At 39.8% G+C, this 19,311-nt stretch overlaps 3 protein-coding genes across 9 annotated transcripts in view; 2 read left to right on the forward strand and 1 right to left on the reverse strand.

Moving 5' to 3' along the window:
• otp (orthopedia homeobox) overlaps positions 1–5,444 on the forward strand; it is a 30,032-nt gene extending 24,588 nt beyond the window's left edge. The window contains exon 6 of the mRNA XM_031976560.2: positions 2,061–5,444. Coding sequence (XP_031832420.1) covers positions 2,061–2,386 — 326 coding nt within the window. The 3' untranslated portion in view covers positions 2,387–5,444. The remainder of the gene's footprint in view (positions 1–2,060) is intronic.
• Positions 5,445–6,935: 1,491 nt separating this feature from the next.
• The window catches only part of nolo (ADAMTS-like no long nerve cord), a 275,704-nt gene continuing 263,328 nt past the window's right edge, over positions 6,936–19,311 (forward strand). For all 6 annotated transcript variants that reach the window (XM_076374403.1, XM_076374407.1, XM_076374405.1 and 3 more), the window contains exon 1: positions 6,936–7,179. In XM_076374403.1, the coding sequence (XP_076230518.1) occupies positions 7,153–7,179 (27 nt within the window). In that variant the 5' untranslated portion in view covers positions 6,936–7,152. The remainder of the gene's footprint in view (positions 7,180–19,311) is intronic.
• LOC116426907 (peptidyl-alpha-hydroxyglycine alpha-amidating lyase 1) lies at positions 7,149–10,889 on the reverse strand. Of its 2 annotated transcripts, none has more exons than XM_031976557.2 (6): positions 10,355–10,889; positions 10,056–10,245; positions 9,343–9,972; positions 8,836–9,261; positions 8,665–8,769; positions 7,149–7,416 (listed from the first exon to the last, which is right to left on the reverse strand). In XM_031976557.2, the coding sequence occupies exons 1-6, from the start codon at positions 10,448–10,450 to the stop codon at positions 7,211–7,213; spliced, it is 1,653 nt and encodes a 550-aa protein (XP_031832417.2). In that variant the 5' UTR covers positions 10,451–10,889; the 3' UTR covers positions 7,149–7,210. The 2 variants fall into 2 exon arrangements, with proteins under 2 accessions (XP_031832417.2, XP_031832415.2); XM_031976555.2 differs by having other exon boundaries at positions 8,560–8,769; positions 10,355–10,724.

The raw sequence follows: 19,311 nt of genomic DNA on the forward strand, positions 1-19,311 counted from the left end.
AGAATTCATTGGAATCTCTTGTTCTTTGTACGTCAAGTGATTCGGGCTGGATTTATGTACGAATGACGTGGCTATGAGTTAATTATTTGAATATGTTTCTGTATAATTTCTGTATGCCAAAAATTGATATCGTGAAATGAGGTTCTTATGAAACATTAATCTCTCTTTAACCGAATCGAACATTTGGTTTAAATGAAGTCTCGATGGTGCTCGCGAGAAGAGCTAGGAGTTTGGCGATATGGCGAAACCGCCTTCGGGTGTAGCACAGTTTCACAATGCGCGCGCGGACGCGGACGCGCCTGAAACGCGAACACTTACATGTTTACACACGTAACATGTACAAGGTGTCAATTATCACGTATTATCGCCGCGGGGCAGGTAGCGTCAGCCGAAAAGAAAAAAATCCGTCGTTCCGCAGCCGCGATTTACCGTCAGCCACGGTTCGTGTGGACTCGGTTTAAGGTGGACGCCAATACCGGGACCGGCCTAGCCGTAGTCAGTCATCCCGCTTTTACTCGTCCGGTAATGCCTACGACAAACACCTTTTAGAGCATCGCCTTATTTTTCGGTTTTCGATGATGATTAGCATCGAACAGTAGCGCGACCATGGCTCGCCGGTCTTCAAGTCGATTACGGAATTCTATTTTGTTTATTCTCGTTCACCAGCGTCGGCAAACGGACGTCTATGAGGTGTGAATTAACCGGGCCCGAAAAATGCCCGATTTTCGAGTCGCGCGACCCCGTGAACGCTCTCGGAACAGCCACGGACGCAACGAACTGGTTTCACGAATTAGGTTTATCCTCCGGATTGTCCTCCGGTTCGCGGGACATTGGAAAGCGACGATCAACGTGGAACTTGTAAGGGAGAGTCGTGAACGTTCCAGTTTTTATCAGAACGTTGAAGTCGCGGAACAGCCAACAGTAACGGAAGTTTTAGGAGTGCAATCACCCTTCCATATTTTTTTATCTATAATTCAAGTTTCCATATTGGAGATTAAATTTTAAAAGATGCTAAAGTTTTATTTAAATTTCTCCTTTGAGATTTAATTTCTTGTTTGAAGGATCGTTCGAGACTCTTGTTAGTCTCTTAGTTAGTTCCTCTCTGTTAGCCAGACATTTTCTTTGAGAACCATGCAGAGATATTTTACCGGTCGGACGTTCAGTAGAATAGAAACAGTAAAGAAAATCGCAGATAGTTTCAGATGAAGTTGACAGTCATGAATCGTCGAAGAAAACGCCGTAAAATCACGCCCGCCGATGCCATTAGCTATTCCATTCTTTCATGGAGCCCGCTAAAAGGGGCAGCTCCGTAGTCCTCCGCAAACTTGTGCTTTCGCCGCAATACCGCCATAAAAAGATCCCTTTTCCCCGTTGTCTCTCGCCGGGGCCACCAACGTGGCGCAGGAAGAGGCGGAAACGACTTTACGACACCCGGTAGCGCGCACCCCACGCACTTTGTGAGCCTACCGTATTAATATCTCCTGCGAAGAAAGGAAACGTTCCCCGGCGCACCTGCGGTATCGTGCCTGTAAATTGCCCTTTCGCTACCTGTCCCGGCTGAAGGATTCGTGCCTGACTATTCGACGCGCAGCTAAGAACAATGTTGAATCAACGATAACGCGCAATGTCTTCAGCATCCGACGGCAGAGCATGAACCGATGCAACCGGTGTTTGCACACTAAACCGTTCACAAATAATCCACTCTTTCATCGTCTATTGTTGGTGTTCATCCCGGGTTCAACCGTTGTTCTTCTTTCTGAACGATTTCTGCAAGTTTTTAACGACTTCCGAACAGCCTACGTTTAGCAAACTTTGTTGCCTAGGATTATTTGTACACCGCTGAATTGATACTTTCAGACTATAGACATTAAATACAGCATAACATCGATATTCTCAAAGATGTAAAGTCATTCTAGAAATAACACTCGGTTTAATGTTTGCTGAGTAAATTTGCTATAAACTTCAAGTTTCCTATACCGGATGTAACGCTTAAATACGTAATATAGAAGATTTATAGTTAACCGTAAGCGTGGTACTATGTATTTTTTCCTGGGTTACAGGGGGTGTTCACATGTCAGCGTCTCGAGGCTCCCCTCCGGAAGGATCGAGCGTGGGCGGCGGTCAGGGTGGCGGACTAGGCTCGTCCTTGAACTGCGGCCAGGGTTCACCGGGGACAACTTCCGGCAGCGGAGGCGGCGGTGGCGGTGTGTCCTGCGTGGCCGCCGATGTGAACGCGACGGAGGCGTCGGATTGGAGAGGCGCCCATAGCATCGCGGCGCTTAGGCGTCGCGCATCGGATGCGTCGCAACAATACAGTCCGCAGCCGCCGCCGCCCGGCGGGCCGCCACAGTATGCCCACGACATAGAGTACAATTCCGTTTACTGAGGTGCTTCGATCAACACTGGTACTAACTCTACGATCAGTTCTGTCGTGACGCACGAGGAGAAGGGTCTTCTCATGGACACTGGTTCTGAATGGTCGATGTGCAGGGTAGCGGACAGAAGCGACGGAAGGGACGACGCTGTTGCTTGTTGGTAGTCAACGACGATCGGGATCGTTCGACGGTGATCCCGAACGACGAAAAGCGTGCATTCGCGTTTTCAAACGTCGAACGAACGATACCAACTACCAGCAACTTCAATCGTGAAGCATCGTGACACAGAATTCTGTCTCCGCGTCGGAGAGTACCAGGTCGGAATTTCGAGGAAGCGAATGAAAGAGGAGCGACTAAGGATTTTACCGTTATACCAGCCAACTGTGCACACGAAGATAGTCTGGTTTCTATTTAGGTGGTAACTAGTTCTGGCAGCTGCGAGGTGAGATCGGAGAAACTGCAACACAGGGAATAACGCGTCGTTAGTACCTCACGGCTAAGTTGGAGGCAACTAAGGCAACAACGAACATGTTTTTTATGATCGTAACGAGAGATGGGTACTCCTTCGAGTTTAATAGCAATGAATCTGCACGTGTACTTAACTATGTTGAAACACTGTGTTCCGATAATCATGCACACGATTGCGGAGATCGATTGACCCGGAAGCTAGGAAGACGGTTTAGATTAACGTGGCGAATCGTTTGAATCCGTGGAGGGATAAATCTGTGGAGGAAGAAGGAAGAAATGCTCCGTCAAGTGGAAGAACGAAGAGTTCGTGTCACAATGAAGCTGTGCAACGTCGGAAAGTGTGTGTTGATTGCTTCATAAGCTCATGTATTACCGCAACACCGATGCTGATCAGACAGTTTCCTACCATTCGCGTGTCCGTGATGTTTTAGTTGAAGGATTATTGTTTATAGGAGTAACGTTGTTTTTACCCACGTACTAGAAAGGTTACGGAAATTCGGAAAATGATTTGTGACTGCATTTTGCGATTGATTCGTTGATTTTTTACGAGCAAAGCAAACAATGGTCGTTACGTAAAGTAAGACTCACGCATCGCGGTACGGTGTAACGAAAAGTATACGACAAGTTATTATAGTATTACGTATGGCATTGTAAATATAGTGAAAGAATTGGCGTATACACAGATATATTATAGATTACGATTAATATTATTAAGTTTTGCATACGACGAGATGACCGATCGCTCTAGCTCGGCTATTCAATAATGTGTACGTACACGACTCGTAACCGCCCGCTTTCGGAGAACCCCGATTCAGTTCCGTTCCTCCTGCGTCCCCTATTTATACGAGAGCCGAAAGAAACCGCGTCCCCCCGTCCCTCCGTCCCCCACGATTTTTTCCTGCGTACCGATTTTGACTGTACTTAATCCACGTTCAGGCGGACAAATCACTGTTCAACGATCGCATTAAGCTTTAATAACTATAAACGACAAGTCGTATAAGTTAAATTACTAAGGCAAAAGAAGCTAGTCTTTCTTTGTTCGGCTTTGTACTTCGAGCGCGGACTGGCTCGATTCTCGTCACGGCGAAACGAAGCGGACACCGCCGCGTTCGAACGAGTTCCGCCCGCTTCGAGAAGAGCAGTGCGCGCGTACCGTCGAGTCTTGCATGAAAGAAACAGTACTTTGTGTAATTAAACGAAAAAAAAAATGATCGCAATTTAGCACCTCCGTATATTGCATTCCTAAATAATCCCTTATAGGACGCTATAAATATAGATTGTTCCGTTGTTGTACACCGAAGCGTAAGTTTTGTAAATAGAAGGTATACGTCTAACATTGATAATGAAATTGAATATCGTAAGTAAAAGATATCCTCCCCAATTACCGACGGACGAACACGAGTATACTTGGACATTGTGATATATTGGGCCCCGCGCTGTTCGAACAATATTTTCTTCTTTTTTTATTGTTTCTTGTGCCCACGACAGCGACGAGTCCCGCGCACGATATCGCAACGGAACCACAAGCGGTACCAGTAGTAGTGATCCGCGACAGACACGACACGACGATCGATTATTCTAGTTACGAATTTACGGTAGTTTTAGGTAAAATTTAGTGGTAAAACTATGGAATTAACGATATGCAGTTGTCAGTGTATTACTACGAAACGTATACGATTTTTAATGTACAAACAAGACAAAGGGAAAAGTAGAAACGAAAGAAATGGTGTAGACGCCGCGAGGGGAGGATGTGTTTCACAGTATTTCATCCTGCTGGTGCGACTTGTGTTCGGGATGAAACGGTTTGTACTTGAACTGACTTTAATTCTATTCTCCTTGTTTAACGTTCGTCCTTTTTTTCCCTCGCTTTATGTCTGTTCTCACGATATATATTTTCTGCGCTATGGACTCGCACGTTTTTATATTGCAACGGTGGTTGGCTGCATCACGAGTATGCGAGTGGTAATGCCGAGGACCGTCAGAGTGTCTACGTCACGTACGAGGAGGTACGCGAAGAGGAGCTTCGCGTTTTTTGGATACGGAAAGTGAATGAAATAAAATCTTGTACCTTGATGTAGAATTTATTATTTATTAACACAGTAAATGTAGTCTCTTCTGTAGTAGAGCCTCCAGAAGATCTAAAAAATATTAGAAATATTAATTCACATGAATACGAGTTGAAGACCTTAAAGATAAAAAGTGTGTGATAAATCTGCAGAACCAAGTTATAGTTACTAAAAACAGCTCGTTTTATAGGATTGGCAGAAATAACGTGTCCAGCCTGACGATGCTCCTCTGTGCGTACTCCTGCGCATCCGGTTTACTTTCATCTAAATATTTACAATATTTAAAATATTTATAATACATATTTAATATAAGATCAGAAACTGCCGGCGACGATGACTCAAGCGTATCACAGGAAATTGTTGGAAACATATTTCTGATTGAATGCGCGGAAGATAATAATATTTATTTACCATCTGCATGCGTGGATAGGCATCTTTCTCAAGATCGGATCACTCTCTCTCGAAGTGTCGCGCTTGCTGGCGAACGAATTAAATTGCGATCTACGCGTTTCTGAGCGGACGTTCTGTTTGGTCCCGTACGTTTGCGATAATCGATGAATATACTTGGATAGAATGTGTCGCGAAAGAATGGACTGACTTTTATCGCATCTCTAACACGGATCATTATCGTCGATGACCTTAATTAGTGATAAATAGAAGAATTTTAATTTTTATCGTTGTATAGTTGTGTATAGAGGACAACTAAGTGTGTAAAATAAATCATTATCAAAAAGTCAAACGTCTCGTAACCTGTTGCATACTCGGCCCGATTGAATACTTACGGTGGTACAAACACACATTTTTTTTTTATTTGAATATATACATTTCCATGTTCACGAGTACATGTATCATATTACGACAACGTACAGAATGGTATTCGCAAAGTATTCGATCTAATAACTTAAGTACTTCCACTTATATACTAGAGTACATTGTCGAAATGTTAAATTAAGACTTAACAACTAATTAAGGAACGAAAATAAGCTTCGAAGATGTAGTGTACAAAATTAAATGCATTCCGAGATTATAATATAGTCTTCAGGTACTATTTAAAATACTGTCTTCATTGAACACGCTTGTAAGTAGTACAGTTAAAGCTTAGAACAGAAAGTAACCAGTACATATCGACAGCGACACAGTTGTGTTTCAGATGAAATATAGATTTAATAGGTTCTTTCCTTATATTTTTAAGGAGATATGTCATGGTTTCACAATATATATATATATAATTATGCAATATAATTTTTAGACAGATATTGACAGATAATATGTATAGCACAAGTTTGGTCACTTTCCAAGTATCATTTGCAAGGCCATTATTATCAGGTAAGTTATAGTATTTCGAGAGAAATATCCTTAGAATTAACTCCCGCAAGTTTCAAACACACAATCGATATATTGATCATAAAATCTTACTTGATGTATTCAACAAATAGGATAATCTGCCTCATGTTCCATAAGTCGCCTATCGATCTACATTGATAGTATGTCAATGAAAAGTAGATCATTTCTCGTAATTCCAAAATATTTAAATACATTCATTTTGCCTTAACGAACTTGTCAAACCTTAGAAACTTTTCTTGCCTGACTTTTAGCATCGATTAGCGTCGCATGTAATTTGAAGCACTTTAGGAATAGAATATTCTTTTTTGCCAAGAATGTAGCACAGTCGATGAAAAACTAACACGAAAATACCGGCAGTTTCTCAAAAATACTATTCGATTGGTAGGACATCCGCAAGTGCGCATCGATTTCAAATATTATTTTAAAATACACACAAACATCTTAGTCCATATATCTCATCTCTCAACAGCGAGGAAAACGTGTTTTAATACTTCGTCAGATTCAGATATCGTTCAAAATGTACAATAGGAAATGTATTTCATGTAAACTCGAAGTGATTATACTTTAATCGCGCGAGCGTTTACAGCAGCAGATTCAAATAGCGCGCTCGTCCACGTTCGGCCATAGTCGGGTGAACTCGGCTAGCTGCCCATCGGCGCGAATTCGTGCCACTCAACGGCGAAATTGGAACCGGTAACATCAGTGCTTTTTCGTTCGGTTGTTACAAAGTTTTCCGAACAGTATAAATATATTGATTCGATTTAATTGAAGTAGTCGTGTATACTTAACTGAACGAGTGATGCTCGAGTGTTCTCGCGTCGGAAGGCAACAAGTTGTGAGGTGTTTATCGGCGAATCCCGTAATCAGAGTACGATGTAACATCCCAGGTTTGAATCTGCATGCAACAGGGAGCATCAAGTCAAACGGTAAATAAACTTAACATGTAACGCTTTCGAATTAAATAACCCTCGCGAGGCTGTTTTCCGGGTGCTCGTCCTCCGAGGTTTCCGGTTCCGTGTTCAGTTTACTAAAGTCTCTCGGATTCGGTCGTTTCTCGAATATCTTGAAGCCTTTGCCCCTTCTGCCCTCCAGGAGACTCGACAGCTTAAAGTTTTCTCGTCTCTCTGCTTCCCAGCGCATTCTTTTTCGCATTAATAAACATCCTGTTTGTAAAAATAAACGGAATTAGAAAGCTCGTACAGTACAGGAACGTTGGAAATTCAAAATTTTCCGTTAACTCGCACGAAGCAGTAATAGCGTCAACTAGCTTCAACTGTCGCTGATTCTATGGCCTTGTATAATTTTAAGCGGCGTGCACTATTTCATACAATTAGATACTTACGTGACTGGTCGATAGCTAAATAGGATAATAAGCAGGGCAATAACCGTATACATCGTTGAAATGAGAACACGTATATTTGCTGTTACAAGGTATGCACATATAAAATAAATTAAATGGTCATATACAAGAGGTAGAACGGAAAAAATGGAACGTTCTGTAAAAATAAGTACGCGCGAAAGATACTGCAAAAAATTTCGAGGAAGACTTCAATCTCGTTTCACGAAATATTTCAATTTAATGTATAATACAAAGTTCGGTAATAAAATTATAAATAAAGTATATGCCTACGCTTATGCGATCACAGGGTATTGTAAAGAATATTTACACAATAAGTACATGAATTATTAACTATTCTACCAGTCTGAATGGAAGTCACATGAAATAGATGGAATGCTGACTTAAAATTTTACATATCTCTATATAGAGTTCAAGAGAACACACAATAATATCATTATTGCAATCGTGAATGCAATTTTAATAAAAATAAGATTAGAATCCTCTTGTACTGGCACCGTTTTAAAAAATAGTCTTTGCATAAGCATTTTAAAAATTACTTCCTTTAAAAATAAATAATTATTTACTAAAATGATAAAATAGCATTAGGGTGCATCAAACACGTGCAAAGCCAGTACAAAAGCTTGTCTATTATTTTACAGCGAGATCACCGGTTTCAAAAAAAAAAAAAACTTAAATAATAGCCAAATTTTAGACATGAATCTATACATATCACTCGCCCCTTTATCTTTTAGCAGCCACTGAGGAAATTATGCTTTGCTAAATAGCATATGATAGATCAATGAAATTAACTACATCTGAGGTTACTACCGAAACGCTCGATTTCGACTAAACTAATCGACATGCGTGCACAACTATTAGTTAACAACCCAAAATTAGTCAAATCTGTACTTTCATTCGACTAGTTTTGAGAATTCAACAGCAGATTCATCATACTGAAACAATCTACCTCTTTTCTGACATCTTGCTACAACTGCAGCAATTGCTACACAGAGGGCAATAAAAATGACTGCTGCTGTAACAAGGGATAAGACTAATGTTGCTGTTGTAGTACCTCCACTGGTAGGATTGTTTGCGTTACTGTCCGTTAACGGTGCCGGTTCATGACGAGGTTTTGACTTTATCTCTGATTTTCCAGTTTGCACAGATGCATTTATACCTGAAAACAAAAACATAATGATAATTATAGATTTTTACTACACCTTGAAAGAATCAATGGTCTTACCTTGTGAGAATTTATACATTGTTCGAGTGTTCAATTCTACTACATATATTTCAGAACCATTTTCAGTCACAGCTATATCATGTGGCCTATTCATGTCATGATTCGGACCAAATTGAGATAATATGTCTCCAGAATGCACATCAAGAATAAATCCTCTTATATGTTCAGAATTCTGTGGTTCAGAATTCTGTGGTTCAGGACCATTGATCAAATATAGTTTCTCTTTAGTGTATGCTACACTGTATATCTTTGTACCAATTGTGGGATGCTTATATTGTTTTTGGAATGTTCCATTATTTGCAGAGAACGATAAAACTCTACCATTTTCTCTGTCAGCAACAAATATTAAATTGAACTCGCTAGCAAGGGCTAATGCATGTGGCACATAAAACATATTTGGTGGAGGATCTTGCATGTATATACTTCCTATAATACAAAATACACTTCAAATGAATTAATCAATCTTAGATTAGTTTTTAAATAAGTATGTGATGAGTGAAAATATACCTGTGTATTTCCAACGTCGACCCCATTGCAAAATTCTTTCTCCTTTTGCATTGAATTTAATGATTCGGAAGTTACAATAACCATCACTGACAAAAAAGTCGCCGTTATCTTGTACAGCAACTGCTGTTGGTTTGCAAAATCGTGTTTCATCATTACCAGGTTCAAAAGGTTCTCCAAGAATCAGTGATGGCCTAGGATTATAACTTTGGAACAAAATGTTAAAGTTACGATTATTAAGATATATTCTTTCCTGGTTGTACCGCCTGTTCCTTAACTTTTCCACATTCGTCATCATTGCTATGTCTTCAGCATCGAATTTAAATACTTGATGCAAGGCAACATCAGTAATCCAATAGTTTCCATATGAATCAATTGTTAAGCCATGTGGCAAGTAAAACATGTTTCCACCCCACTCAAATAATTTTTTTCCAGATTTATCCAGAAGAATTACGGTATTCTCCTTAATTGGCCCATTATTTGGATCAAATCTATTATTTACATTAAATGTACTAGCACCCCAGGTACGTGAACCTCTGTGAAACACTCCTATGTTACCATTTGGATCTATAGATACAGCAGATATTTGGCCAAATCTTATGTTGCTAGCCCAGTTAGGATCCCATACTATATCTATAGGTTAAGAAAATCAAAATTTATCTTCTTTATATTATTTTATGTATACATCTCACAGAGAATATTATATTTAAACTTACTTTTATCAAGTGAATCTGAAAAATCTACTACAGAATCAGTGCCACCTTGTAATAGATGCTCATTATCATAGATGTATGGTTCTTGATTCCATTGTGGCGGTAATGATCCCTTGTCTCTCTCACCGGTGTCACTATATTCTGAATACTCGTTGAAACCAAATCTCTTGTCAGGTAAATGCAAGGGTCTGTGCTATAAAAGAAATTATCAATGATATTTAAGCTGCCATTCTTCCATATTATATACCATTAACTTTTATCGTGATTATCATAAAAATTACAGATTTAAAGTGCTTGTATACCTGCTGATTCAGATAATTTTGGAAGTTGGCATTGACAAGATTGATGATCAAAAAAACTAAAGTGCAACAGGCAATGTCATGTTGTAGAGGCATCATTTTTAAACAGCACAGGCATTAGATGCTTTTGTCTTCAATTACTTTCATTCAGATTAGTTTTATTTATTCATTTAATTCACTACTTGTAGCACTATGTTGAGTAATTAGGGGTCAAACACAGATATTTAGTTCATCCTAATCTCACAGGACTCTTTCAACGCCACGCGTATGTTCACTGACTATCACTGACGTATGCAACAGGGAACACGAATAGCCATCTGACGGCACACCATGGGAATACGTTCAGTAAACCCGATTATACGTCTATAAAGAAGGTTCAAACTAATCTACAATTGTTTTTTTTACGATGCCCCAAATGTGGAAATAACTGTTGAAAAGACCCTGCGTCAGTAATAAAAGACAAACGTTAACAAAAGCATGGATAGTAGATTCTAGAAACTAAAATGGCCGGTGTTTTTGAATTGTAGGGAAAACTTTTACTTTATCAGACTATATGGAGTATTGATTAGCTTGCCTATAGATTAGTTACTTATATGCCTCTCGCGTTTCAAATGCGTCAGCTGCGATACAATTATCTTTCTTAGGAAAGATGAATAACGATCTACGGAAATAGCTAAAAATATATCTCACCGGCAACAATTTAAAAAATTTTCTTTTTGCGTAACGATATTGTGGAATTAATAATAAAAATTTCGACACTACGTAAAAGAAATTGCAAAAGGAGTATGACAGTACAACATGAAGAAACTTTAGAATATTACGAACATTACAATACAAGAATCATAAACAAGATAACGAGTTGTTTTGAATAAACATATAGTATTTTTATGCGATGATGGCCTTTGTGCCCCATGAAAGATATAACGCGAATTTAAAAAAAAATAGATAACTTATGAGATAATTTGCAAATCTATATGATTTCGTATGATTTTAATGCATTATAATGTTTGATTTTAAAGCGCTATGCTTATGAAATGAAACTGAGAAAGAAATGTTTACCATAGAGCATAAATAGCACAACAGTGCTAACACGGAATGTGTTGGTCACACTCGTGCAAATTTATGGCTACGCTTGTGCTATTTTTCCACAAAGGCAACAAATTTATGTAACCGAGATACTTCTGCGACCTCGACACCTGAACGATTGATGAAATCGACGTCCTTGCACATACACCATCTGTTGCATCGTGAACCTATCACTTTTATCACCAATCCTACCCTTTTTCCGCCGATGTGTGTTTGTTTTTCTGAATTTACAGGTGCACCTCACCACACTTCGACAATCTAAAATTGATAGAAGTATTTAAGCTGTAAACTTACGCGCACCTTGTTATTTAAAGAACATTAAATTGATTAGTTTGAAACTTTGTTTCATTATTTTCAGCAAAGTTTAGCGATCTCGAGCAATGTGCTTGTATAGTTGAAGGTTGCTTGGTAGCGAAGTTTAGTGAATAGAGCGAAGTTCCTCTTACTGTAATTAGCGGTAATTACGTAAATACACATAAAACTGAATTCAGTACCACAGCTTATTCAATATTTAAGCATGTTAGAATGTTTCAGAGCGTTAAACGCGAGAGTCAACACTATAACATATACGTAAATTGTAAACAATTACAGTGACCTATGATAATCACTGAATTCAACACTCAGTGAGTTGCACTTTAACACTTATTTTTATTATGGTTACAACAATTAATTCCGATATGAATAATGAATAGCGATAGACATTATGTATTAGTTGTTATCATACATTTTAATTATTAAATGGCATTATTATAATAATATTTTATAATGCTCCATTATTATTCAGCATTTTAAATCGATGGAAGATGATCAGGAAATAATTTATGTCGGTAACATTCACCTTGATCCTGAGTAGGTCGGTATACAGTTTCGTACATGATTGAGTTTCCTGCCGCCGTAAGGCACCACAGGTTTCCTTTTTAACACAGATACATATTACAATTTGTTTATATAAAAGAAATTTGTATATAAATTCTTGAACGTATTATTTTTCATTAAATATTGCGAAGTATTTTCCACGAAAATGAAATAAGAGAAGAATTCCTTATATTTTTTGTCAATGACAATAATCATTCGATTCTAATAAATTTTGGAATAAATTTGTGTTGACAAGTTTCCGTTTGTATTTCATCATATTAGTTCGGAAATCGATACTGAGAACTCACCAGCGACATTCAATACTTTATGAATAACATTCCAATCACAGTGAAGGCTTAAACTGAATCGTACATACGATCGTATACACATTTTCCCAAGCAATCTACGTGATCTTAAAATATGATGCACAAGCTGCTTACCTTGAATTACTCATATCTAAAGTACGCTCGCTTTTCGCCATTAGGAACGACCATGATATCTTTCTCTGTTATCACGGATGTTTCGCGGTAATCGCTTAGTTCCGATTTATATATTATTCAGTACTGTTCGCAGCACTCTTTTACGGTAAACTCTGAAAAATATTCGGAAACAGAGATTCAAGGCATATAAAGTAAATAACTACTTAAATGAGTAAGTAATTGAGCTATTGAAAAAATTACATTCTGCTAGAATAAATATAGAAAAAGCTACCTTTTGCTATTAGTGTTATACGTAGAAAAAATTACATTTTCTTTGAATTTCTCGCACAAGTTACTAGCTTACATTTGAAAGATTCAATAATGAAACCTTTATGAATGGCTTGTGAATGATCATTTTGGGAAAGAAATTTCATGTGCAATTTACGCCGTTCCTCGTACATAAACACATGGATCAGCGCGTGGAATCAACATCAACACGTTACAAATCGAAACAATGCTCCCGCTGTTATGTAAATTAATGTAGCCAAACACTTATCTCCTCGTGCAAACAATTTGCGCGCTGCGGCGCGACTCGCCGGGGGGTAGACGCGAGACAGAAACGATTTGCTCGCGTTTTCTTCAGCCCCTTCGGCAGTCACGGGTTGTTCCCCGGATAGATGAAAATCCCCCCGGTTCATTCACTGTTTAGGATTTTGTTCCCCGTTTTGTACTCGCAAGCCATAATATATCGTCAATATTCTTTAGTCAACCTTTCACGTCGCGTCGCTTCAAAGAATTTGATACGAATAGAAGAAGCCCTCTTCATGCCTCCGGCTACATTGTTGCGTCGGACACAGACATATTACATACCTATAGCAGGGCCATTTTCATAATACGCGCGGGGTTAATCTCACGATTAAACTCCTAAGCGTCTCCTGACCAAAAGAGGAATAAGAGGAGTAACCTTCCATTGTTTGGATCCTGTGAATCATTGGCCTCGTCTAATGGATTTCCCGAGTGAAGAGAAATGAGCTAGTTACTCGAATAATCAGATAGCCGATGTTCGTTGGAGTGTCTTCTATGTAGCGGTGCATGCCATTGTCAGAATTCTTCGACAATGCTCGGGGAGACGTGTAACATTCCAGGGTAACGTTTTAGAGTTAGTAACATCGTTTGTTTTATTCACTTTATTCGTATCATCGAGAAACTAATAGCCGTTTCCTGAAATTTAGTAAGAGGAATGTTATTATCAATATTATCATATTGAAGAGAATATTTAATACTTTTTTACTTCTAAATTTATCATTTTATGTAGCGTGCATGTATAGAATAGAAATCACTGAAATGATTTATTAATTATTTTCTAGTTACTTCTCGTCACTACATACGTGGCGATCTCTGAGTGTCTAAAAACGAACAGAATTTTTGGGTGTATCTAATAATTATAATTTCGAGTTCAGTTCTTTAATTGGGCGTATACCTCGAAGGAATTCGATGAAGTTCTTCAACGGACCGACAGAAATTGATCGTTTCCAGATATTTTCTAAAAAGACCCGCTCACTTTCCACCATTGTACCATTATGCTCATTGTTCGGGAGCCGCGTATTTTGACACTTCTGTCGTTATATCCGGCGCGGACAAGACAGGGGGGGAGGAAGTGCCCTGTCGAGGCCCGACAATGGCCGCTTATCCCTTGGCGCGATTGGAAGGAAGGGTTGCGCGTTCGATTTTGTTCTAATCGACAACGCCCCGTCGCGCGTTCTCATCTTACCGCTGCAGACGACAGTGATTCCTGTATTGTTGTGCGGGCACAATTGCCGAGCCGAAAATAAACGAAACCGAACACGTTCGCGTGTTGTTCGCCACGAGTCCCGTACTTAACGTCCAACGGCGCGAGCCCACTCCGAGGAAGTGGAAAGAGTTGACAACCACTCGCCGGAATCCTATATCTTATTCTCGTCGGCGAAGGGGAGGGTTTGTCGTTAAGAGAATTCTAAGTCATTCACCGAGTAAAGTCTGCCGTTCTTGAAATTACTTTTCTCGGACGGCTCAAAGCAAAATATGATAGGAATGAAAGCACTAATTACACAAATTTCTTAACGATATTTTATTGAATAGTTAATATTCGATGAATCACGTATCAAGTTGGAAGTGTAGGCAATATTAAATTTGAATTAACGTGTTCAATCGTAATCGAGTAAGTTACGCTTCGTGTTCATAAAAATTCAGTTATCAATCGTTTGATTAAATTGTTCATAGGGTCGGGATTTATTTCAGAACAGGTTCGCGTAGCAATTAAATAATTTCGGACGCTCCATCGACCGGTGAACAGTATCGATGCATTATTTTCGTTAATGGCCTCGAATCTATTATGCACGATAAGATAAACGAAATCGACATTGCGATTGCTTCCAGCGTAATTCGAGGTTCATTGTTTAATCGAATACGCTGTTTATTCATCGAACAGCTTTTCAGATTTCGAAACAAGCTTGTTCGGTGTTACTTTTCCCTTATCTCTTCAACTTCTGACATCGTAGATTCGATCTGGGCTGTGCGATGCGTGTCAGCCGTTTTTATTTAGATTGTTTCGTGTCTTCCGGTCGAGAATGACAATGAGTTGTGAACAGTATACGTAAATCTTGGTCGTGAGCTGCGAGAAACGAATTCGTGGCCAGCGGAATTTCGAGTGTTATGAAATTAAGTGAAACGTCGTTGATAATTTTTAGGCATTTCCTCTCTCCATCCCAGAACTCCCGATTCTGTCGCTGTGTTCCCGCGTGAAAAATGGCGGCTACGATTCTTTCGTATCCCGCGAATCGATGCGATACGTCGGAGATGGCACAGTGTGGATATGCGTTTGACCATTGCCAGCTTCAAAATCGACGACAAATGTTTCCCCCGCGACCCGAATTTCGTTGAATTTTTTTGACTCAGTGTTAGATACCGCAAGTGGAAAAAAGGAGGAACAGAGAAAGAGCGGGAGAAAGAAGAAAAGTATATTATTTATGATGTATTAGTATGTATTATATATTATATTATTGTATATGACATTATGTTATATATGATATATAAATATATATTTTTTATATATTTATATCAAGTTATATATAGTTTATATTTTCTTGTAAAAAGTCGATATAAACCTGTCTTTAATTTTGGCCGCTCAGATCGGGCAAATACCCCACCGTGCGTCGTTCGACGCGTATCTGTGACAGATGTTCGCACAGATACCAGCGCGACTATCGAGTTTCGGTTTTGTGCTTTTTAACCTTTTAGCCGCGGGACTGAAAGAATCGTCGATGGTTTTCCCATCCCCTCCGACCCGTTTGCCGTGGCTTCTTTCTTTCGCGAAATGTAAAAATAAGCGTGCCACGGGCAATAGGCGTGGCGGCGGGGGCGCGGGCGGGGTGGATGGTTAAAAGAGGAAGCATTATACACAAGCTCGCGCATCAGAGGAGCGGCGTATTCATTAAAATATTCATGTAAAGGAACTCTAGGCATTTGTACCTCTGATTGCGACGAAACAGAACGGCGAAATGATTTAACGCTTTCGCGGACGTTGCGGAGTTAAAAAGTAAAAAAAATGAAGCGGAGAGGGCGGTTGGCGGCGGCGGCGGCGGCGGCGGCGGCGGCGGCAGTAGTGGCGGCGGCGGTAGTAGACGGAAAGAAGCAAAAGTGCTCCGAGATGATAATAGAAAAGGACGAGACCCGCGTTCGCGGGGAATTGTGGGCTAATGGGTTGAACTCTTCGCTGAAGAATCCGACGAATACTGTCCCTTTAGTTCAGTTGATGAATCCTTAATCTACAAATGAATTAGATTTGTCGGTGGTAACCGTGAATTTCCTGTGAAATCTGGGTTACGGCAAGAATAGCGTTCGAAACTTAGGGGTTTTGCAGATTCCAACTTGAAAAAATGTTCTTCCCGGCCTTTGGGTTTATCGCGGGCAGTTAGAATCGTGGAAAAGCCTTTAAGTGTAATTGGATGAGTATGAACACTAATTAATCCGCGCGATTTAAGATAAAGACGAATATTGTGTTTCACCTGCAGGAGAATGAATGTATTCATGTTAAATTGAGCGGAATTTCGAAGGTATCTGGGAATCAGCATTTTCTTCTGCGCGAAGTTCAGAGAAAAAATAGATGAATGATGAATGAACGAGAGGCTTGAACGAGACTCGACAGATTGAGCGTTAAAGCGTTCGAACGAAAGAGAAATCGATACGACGGCCTTGGATTTGGGAGAACGAGCTTGCCAGAATTGCACACCTTGGGACCGAACGTTAAAAGCACCGTCGCCGATCGATAACACATGCAACGGCGCTGCAATAATAAATTATCCGACTCCGAGGCGCGAAATAGCGATCCGGCTAGATAACGTCAGTGAGCTAGAACATGCTAAGATTACCATAGGATTTCTATTTGCTGCTCGTCCTCCTTCATCCTCCCCAGCCGCCCGTCGCCTATTTAAATCTCCTTTCCATTCATTATTTCTGGGAAGGGTTGTCGATAAGAGAATCTATTCTGTATTTCTGTCTCGTTGAATTTAAATTTACAACGATCCACGATTAGAGTATATATATATATCTTTAGAAAAGACTATCGATTACCATCGTCGCGATGGTAATTAATTGCCGCGCCATGTCTGAAAATATAAATTAAAGTTTCGAATTGGCCTGGAATACCGGAATGTTAAGTTAAATTTCAATGCAGTTGCGCTACTGGGAAGCCTTAAATTTCTCACGATAATAATTAAAAGCCTCGGTAATTAAAAGCTTGTCCGTTGAATTGGTATCACCGATCCCTGAAGCTGTAACGAACGCTATATATTGAACTGGTTAATGTTTGATAAAAGAGAATCGCGAAACGCTTGGTTCATTTTCGGATTCGTTCTTCGTGTTCCCGTTCCGGTGAGATAATGTATACGATACAGCATTTCTGCACGACAAATCTGCCGCAAATCGAAAGATTAGACGGGGCTAAGCGGCGCTCGTAAATTCCTCGGGAACTTGGAAAGTCTTACGTTAATAAAGCACCGGACAAAGACCGACGGGAATACCGGCCAGTATGATAACCATGGAGGTCAAAATTTCTCTCTCGTAGGGAGATTAACAGAGAACTGGTGTTGCGAGTAGGGTTGATATTACGTTGCCGGCCCGTGAAAATTAATTACAAACTCCAACGGTTTCCCTTCGCGCAACGACACGCGGAAACTAGACGGCGGCCATAGGACGGAGTCGGGAAAAAGGATTATTACGCTAAGGGAGGTTTTTACATCTACAAGGTCCGTGGAAGGACACAGTTGTAGGGTGAAGTTTATATTTATGGGGCAGCAAGGTGTAAAAGACGGAGGCTTCAGTGCATCTCCTGAATATTTCGTGTTCACAGGCATTCTCTGTTATGACTGCATTGCCGGCTCATGCAGAGCTTCATTTTGATCTCTTGTAACACTTTATACAGAGTAAGTTAATTAATAGAATTATTAAATCATTTTCTCCTCAGTAATAATTCAGAAAGATATCATGAAATTATTTTACCCAAAGAGGTTAATTGGTATTGCGATTATAATTGCTACAGAGATTGGAGAATTTCTTGAGAGATCATTCATTGATTTTTTAATTAATTTAAAAATTGTATTTGTTCTGCTCAAGAATATAAGTTTACAAAAACTTTATAAATATAATATATAAAGCATGTTATGAAAAAGAATATATTTTTTTCTCAAAGTGTTACTTTTCACCAAGATACGATTTCATTATTCCTCGAGTCTTTTAATGAGCAACTATGTTTTAGTATACCATGTGGCGTATGTTGCAGAAAGGATTTTTATCTCGTTCTTTGCATTGTATGCAACAGCGTACCAATAAAAACTGTATGAGATATTTTTGTTACAACGGTATGAAATTACAGAGAAATGTAGGGATTAGGCACAGATGAGTTCTCGACGTCGACAGTCCCTCAGAAATCGTTTTCTGCTTTCAAAACACACTGTAGATTGAATGTAACAAATTAAGGAATAATATCGCGCAAGAGAATGAATAATGCAGTTCCCATCGAATACTTTTCTCGCCGTACGTGTATTTCAACCTGGTGGCCTAGCGGCTCAGTAAATGGCAATCAGTGTTAATGGCACGCTGTTCTAGGGCGCAATTATTACGATTGAAATAACATTAGAGGTTCCCCGTCGTTAGAGTGAAGTGCCCACAAACTCCACTTCTTTTAAGCAGTTCTTCCATTGCCCCGGCGATTTCCGGCTCGTTGAGGCCTGGTGTAACAAGTTCCTCCCTTTCTCTCTGCTTTCTTTACTTTTTTTTCCCTTCGGTCGAAATAATATGATGAAAAAAGCGTACGTTCCGCGGGTCGTACGGGGCGTACACTCCAGGTCCGCGGATCGCAGTGTAAACGCGGGCCTAAGCCGCAAGCTCGACTTTAAAACGAACCGGAGAGAAAGAGAGAAAGAGAGAGAGAGAGAGAACGGGCTTCGAGGTTTTTTCTTCTCTAGAGCTTCCCAGGTTCTTTTCATTCCCTGTTCTTAGTTTAATTAAATACTTCGTTCCAGAGGAGAGTCTCGCTTCGCGACCGATTCGGAATCAAGGGTCGCG

This window comes from Nomia melanderi, chromosome 2 (assembly GCF_051020985.1).
Source record: "Nomia melanderi isolate GNS246 chromosome 2, iyNomMela1, whole genome shotgun sequence".
Lineage (NCBI taxonomy): Eukaryota > Metazoa > Arthropoda > Insecta > Hymenoptera > Halictidae > Nomia > Nomia melanderi.

Coding starts and splice junctions, on each gene's coding strand:
- LOC116426907 (XM_031976555.2), bottom strand. CDS start 10,450: ATGATGCCTCTACAACATGACATTGCCTGTTGCACTTTAGTTTTTTTG. Junction 10,246..10,354: donor AAAATTATCTGAATCAGCAG/GTATACAAGCAC, acceptor TTTCTTTTATAG/CACAGACCCTTGCATTTACC. Junction 9,262..9,342: donor TCGACGTTGGAAATACACAG/GTATATTTTCAC, acceptor TTTGTATTATAG/GAAGTATATACATGCAAGAT.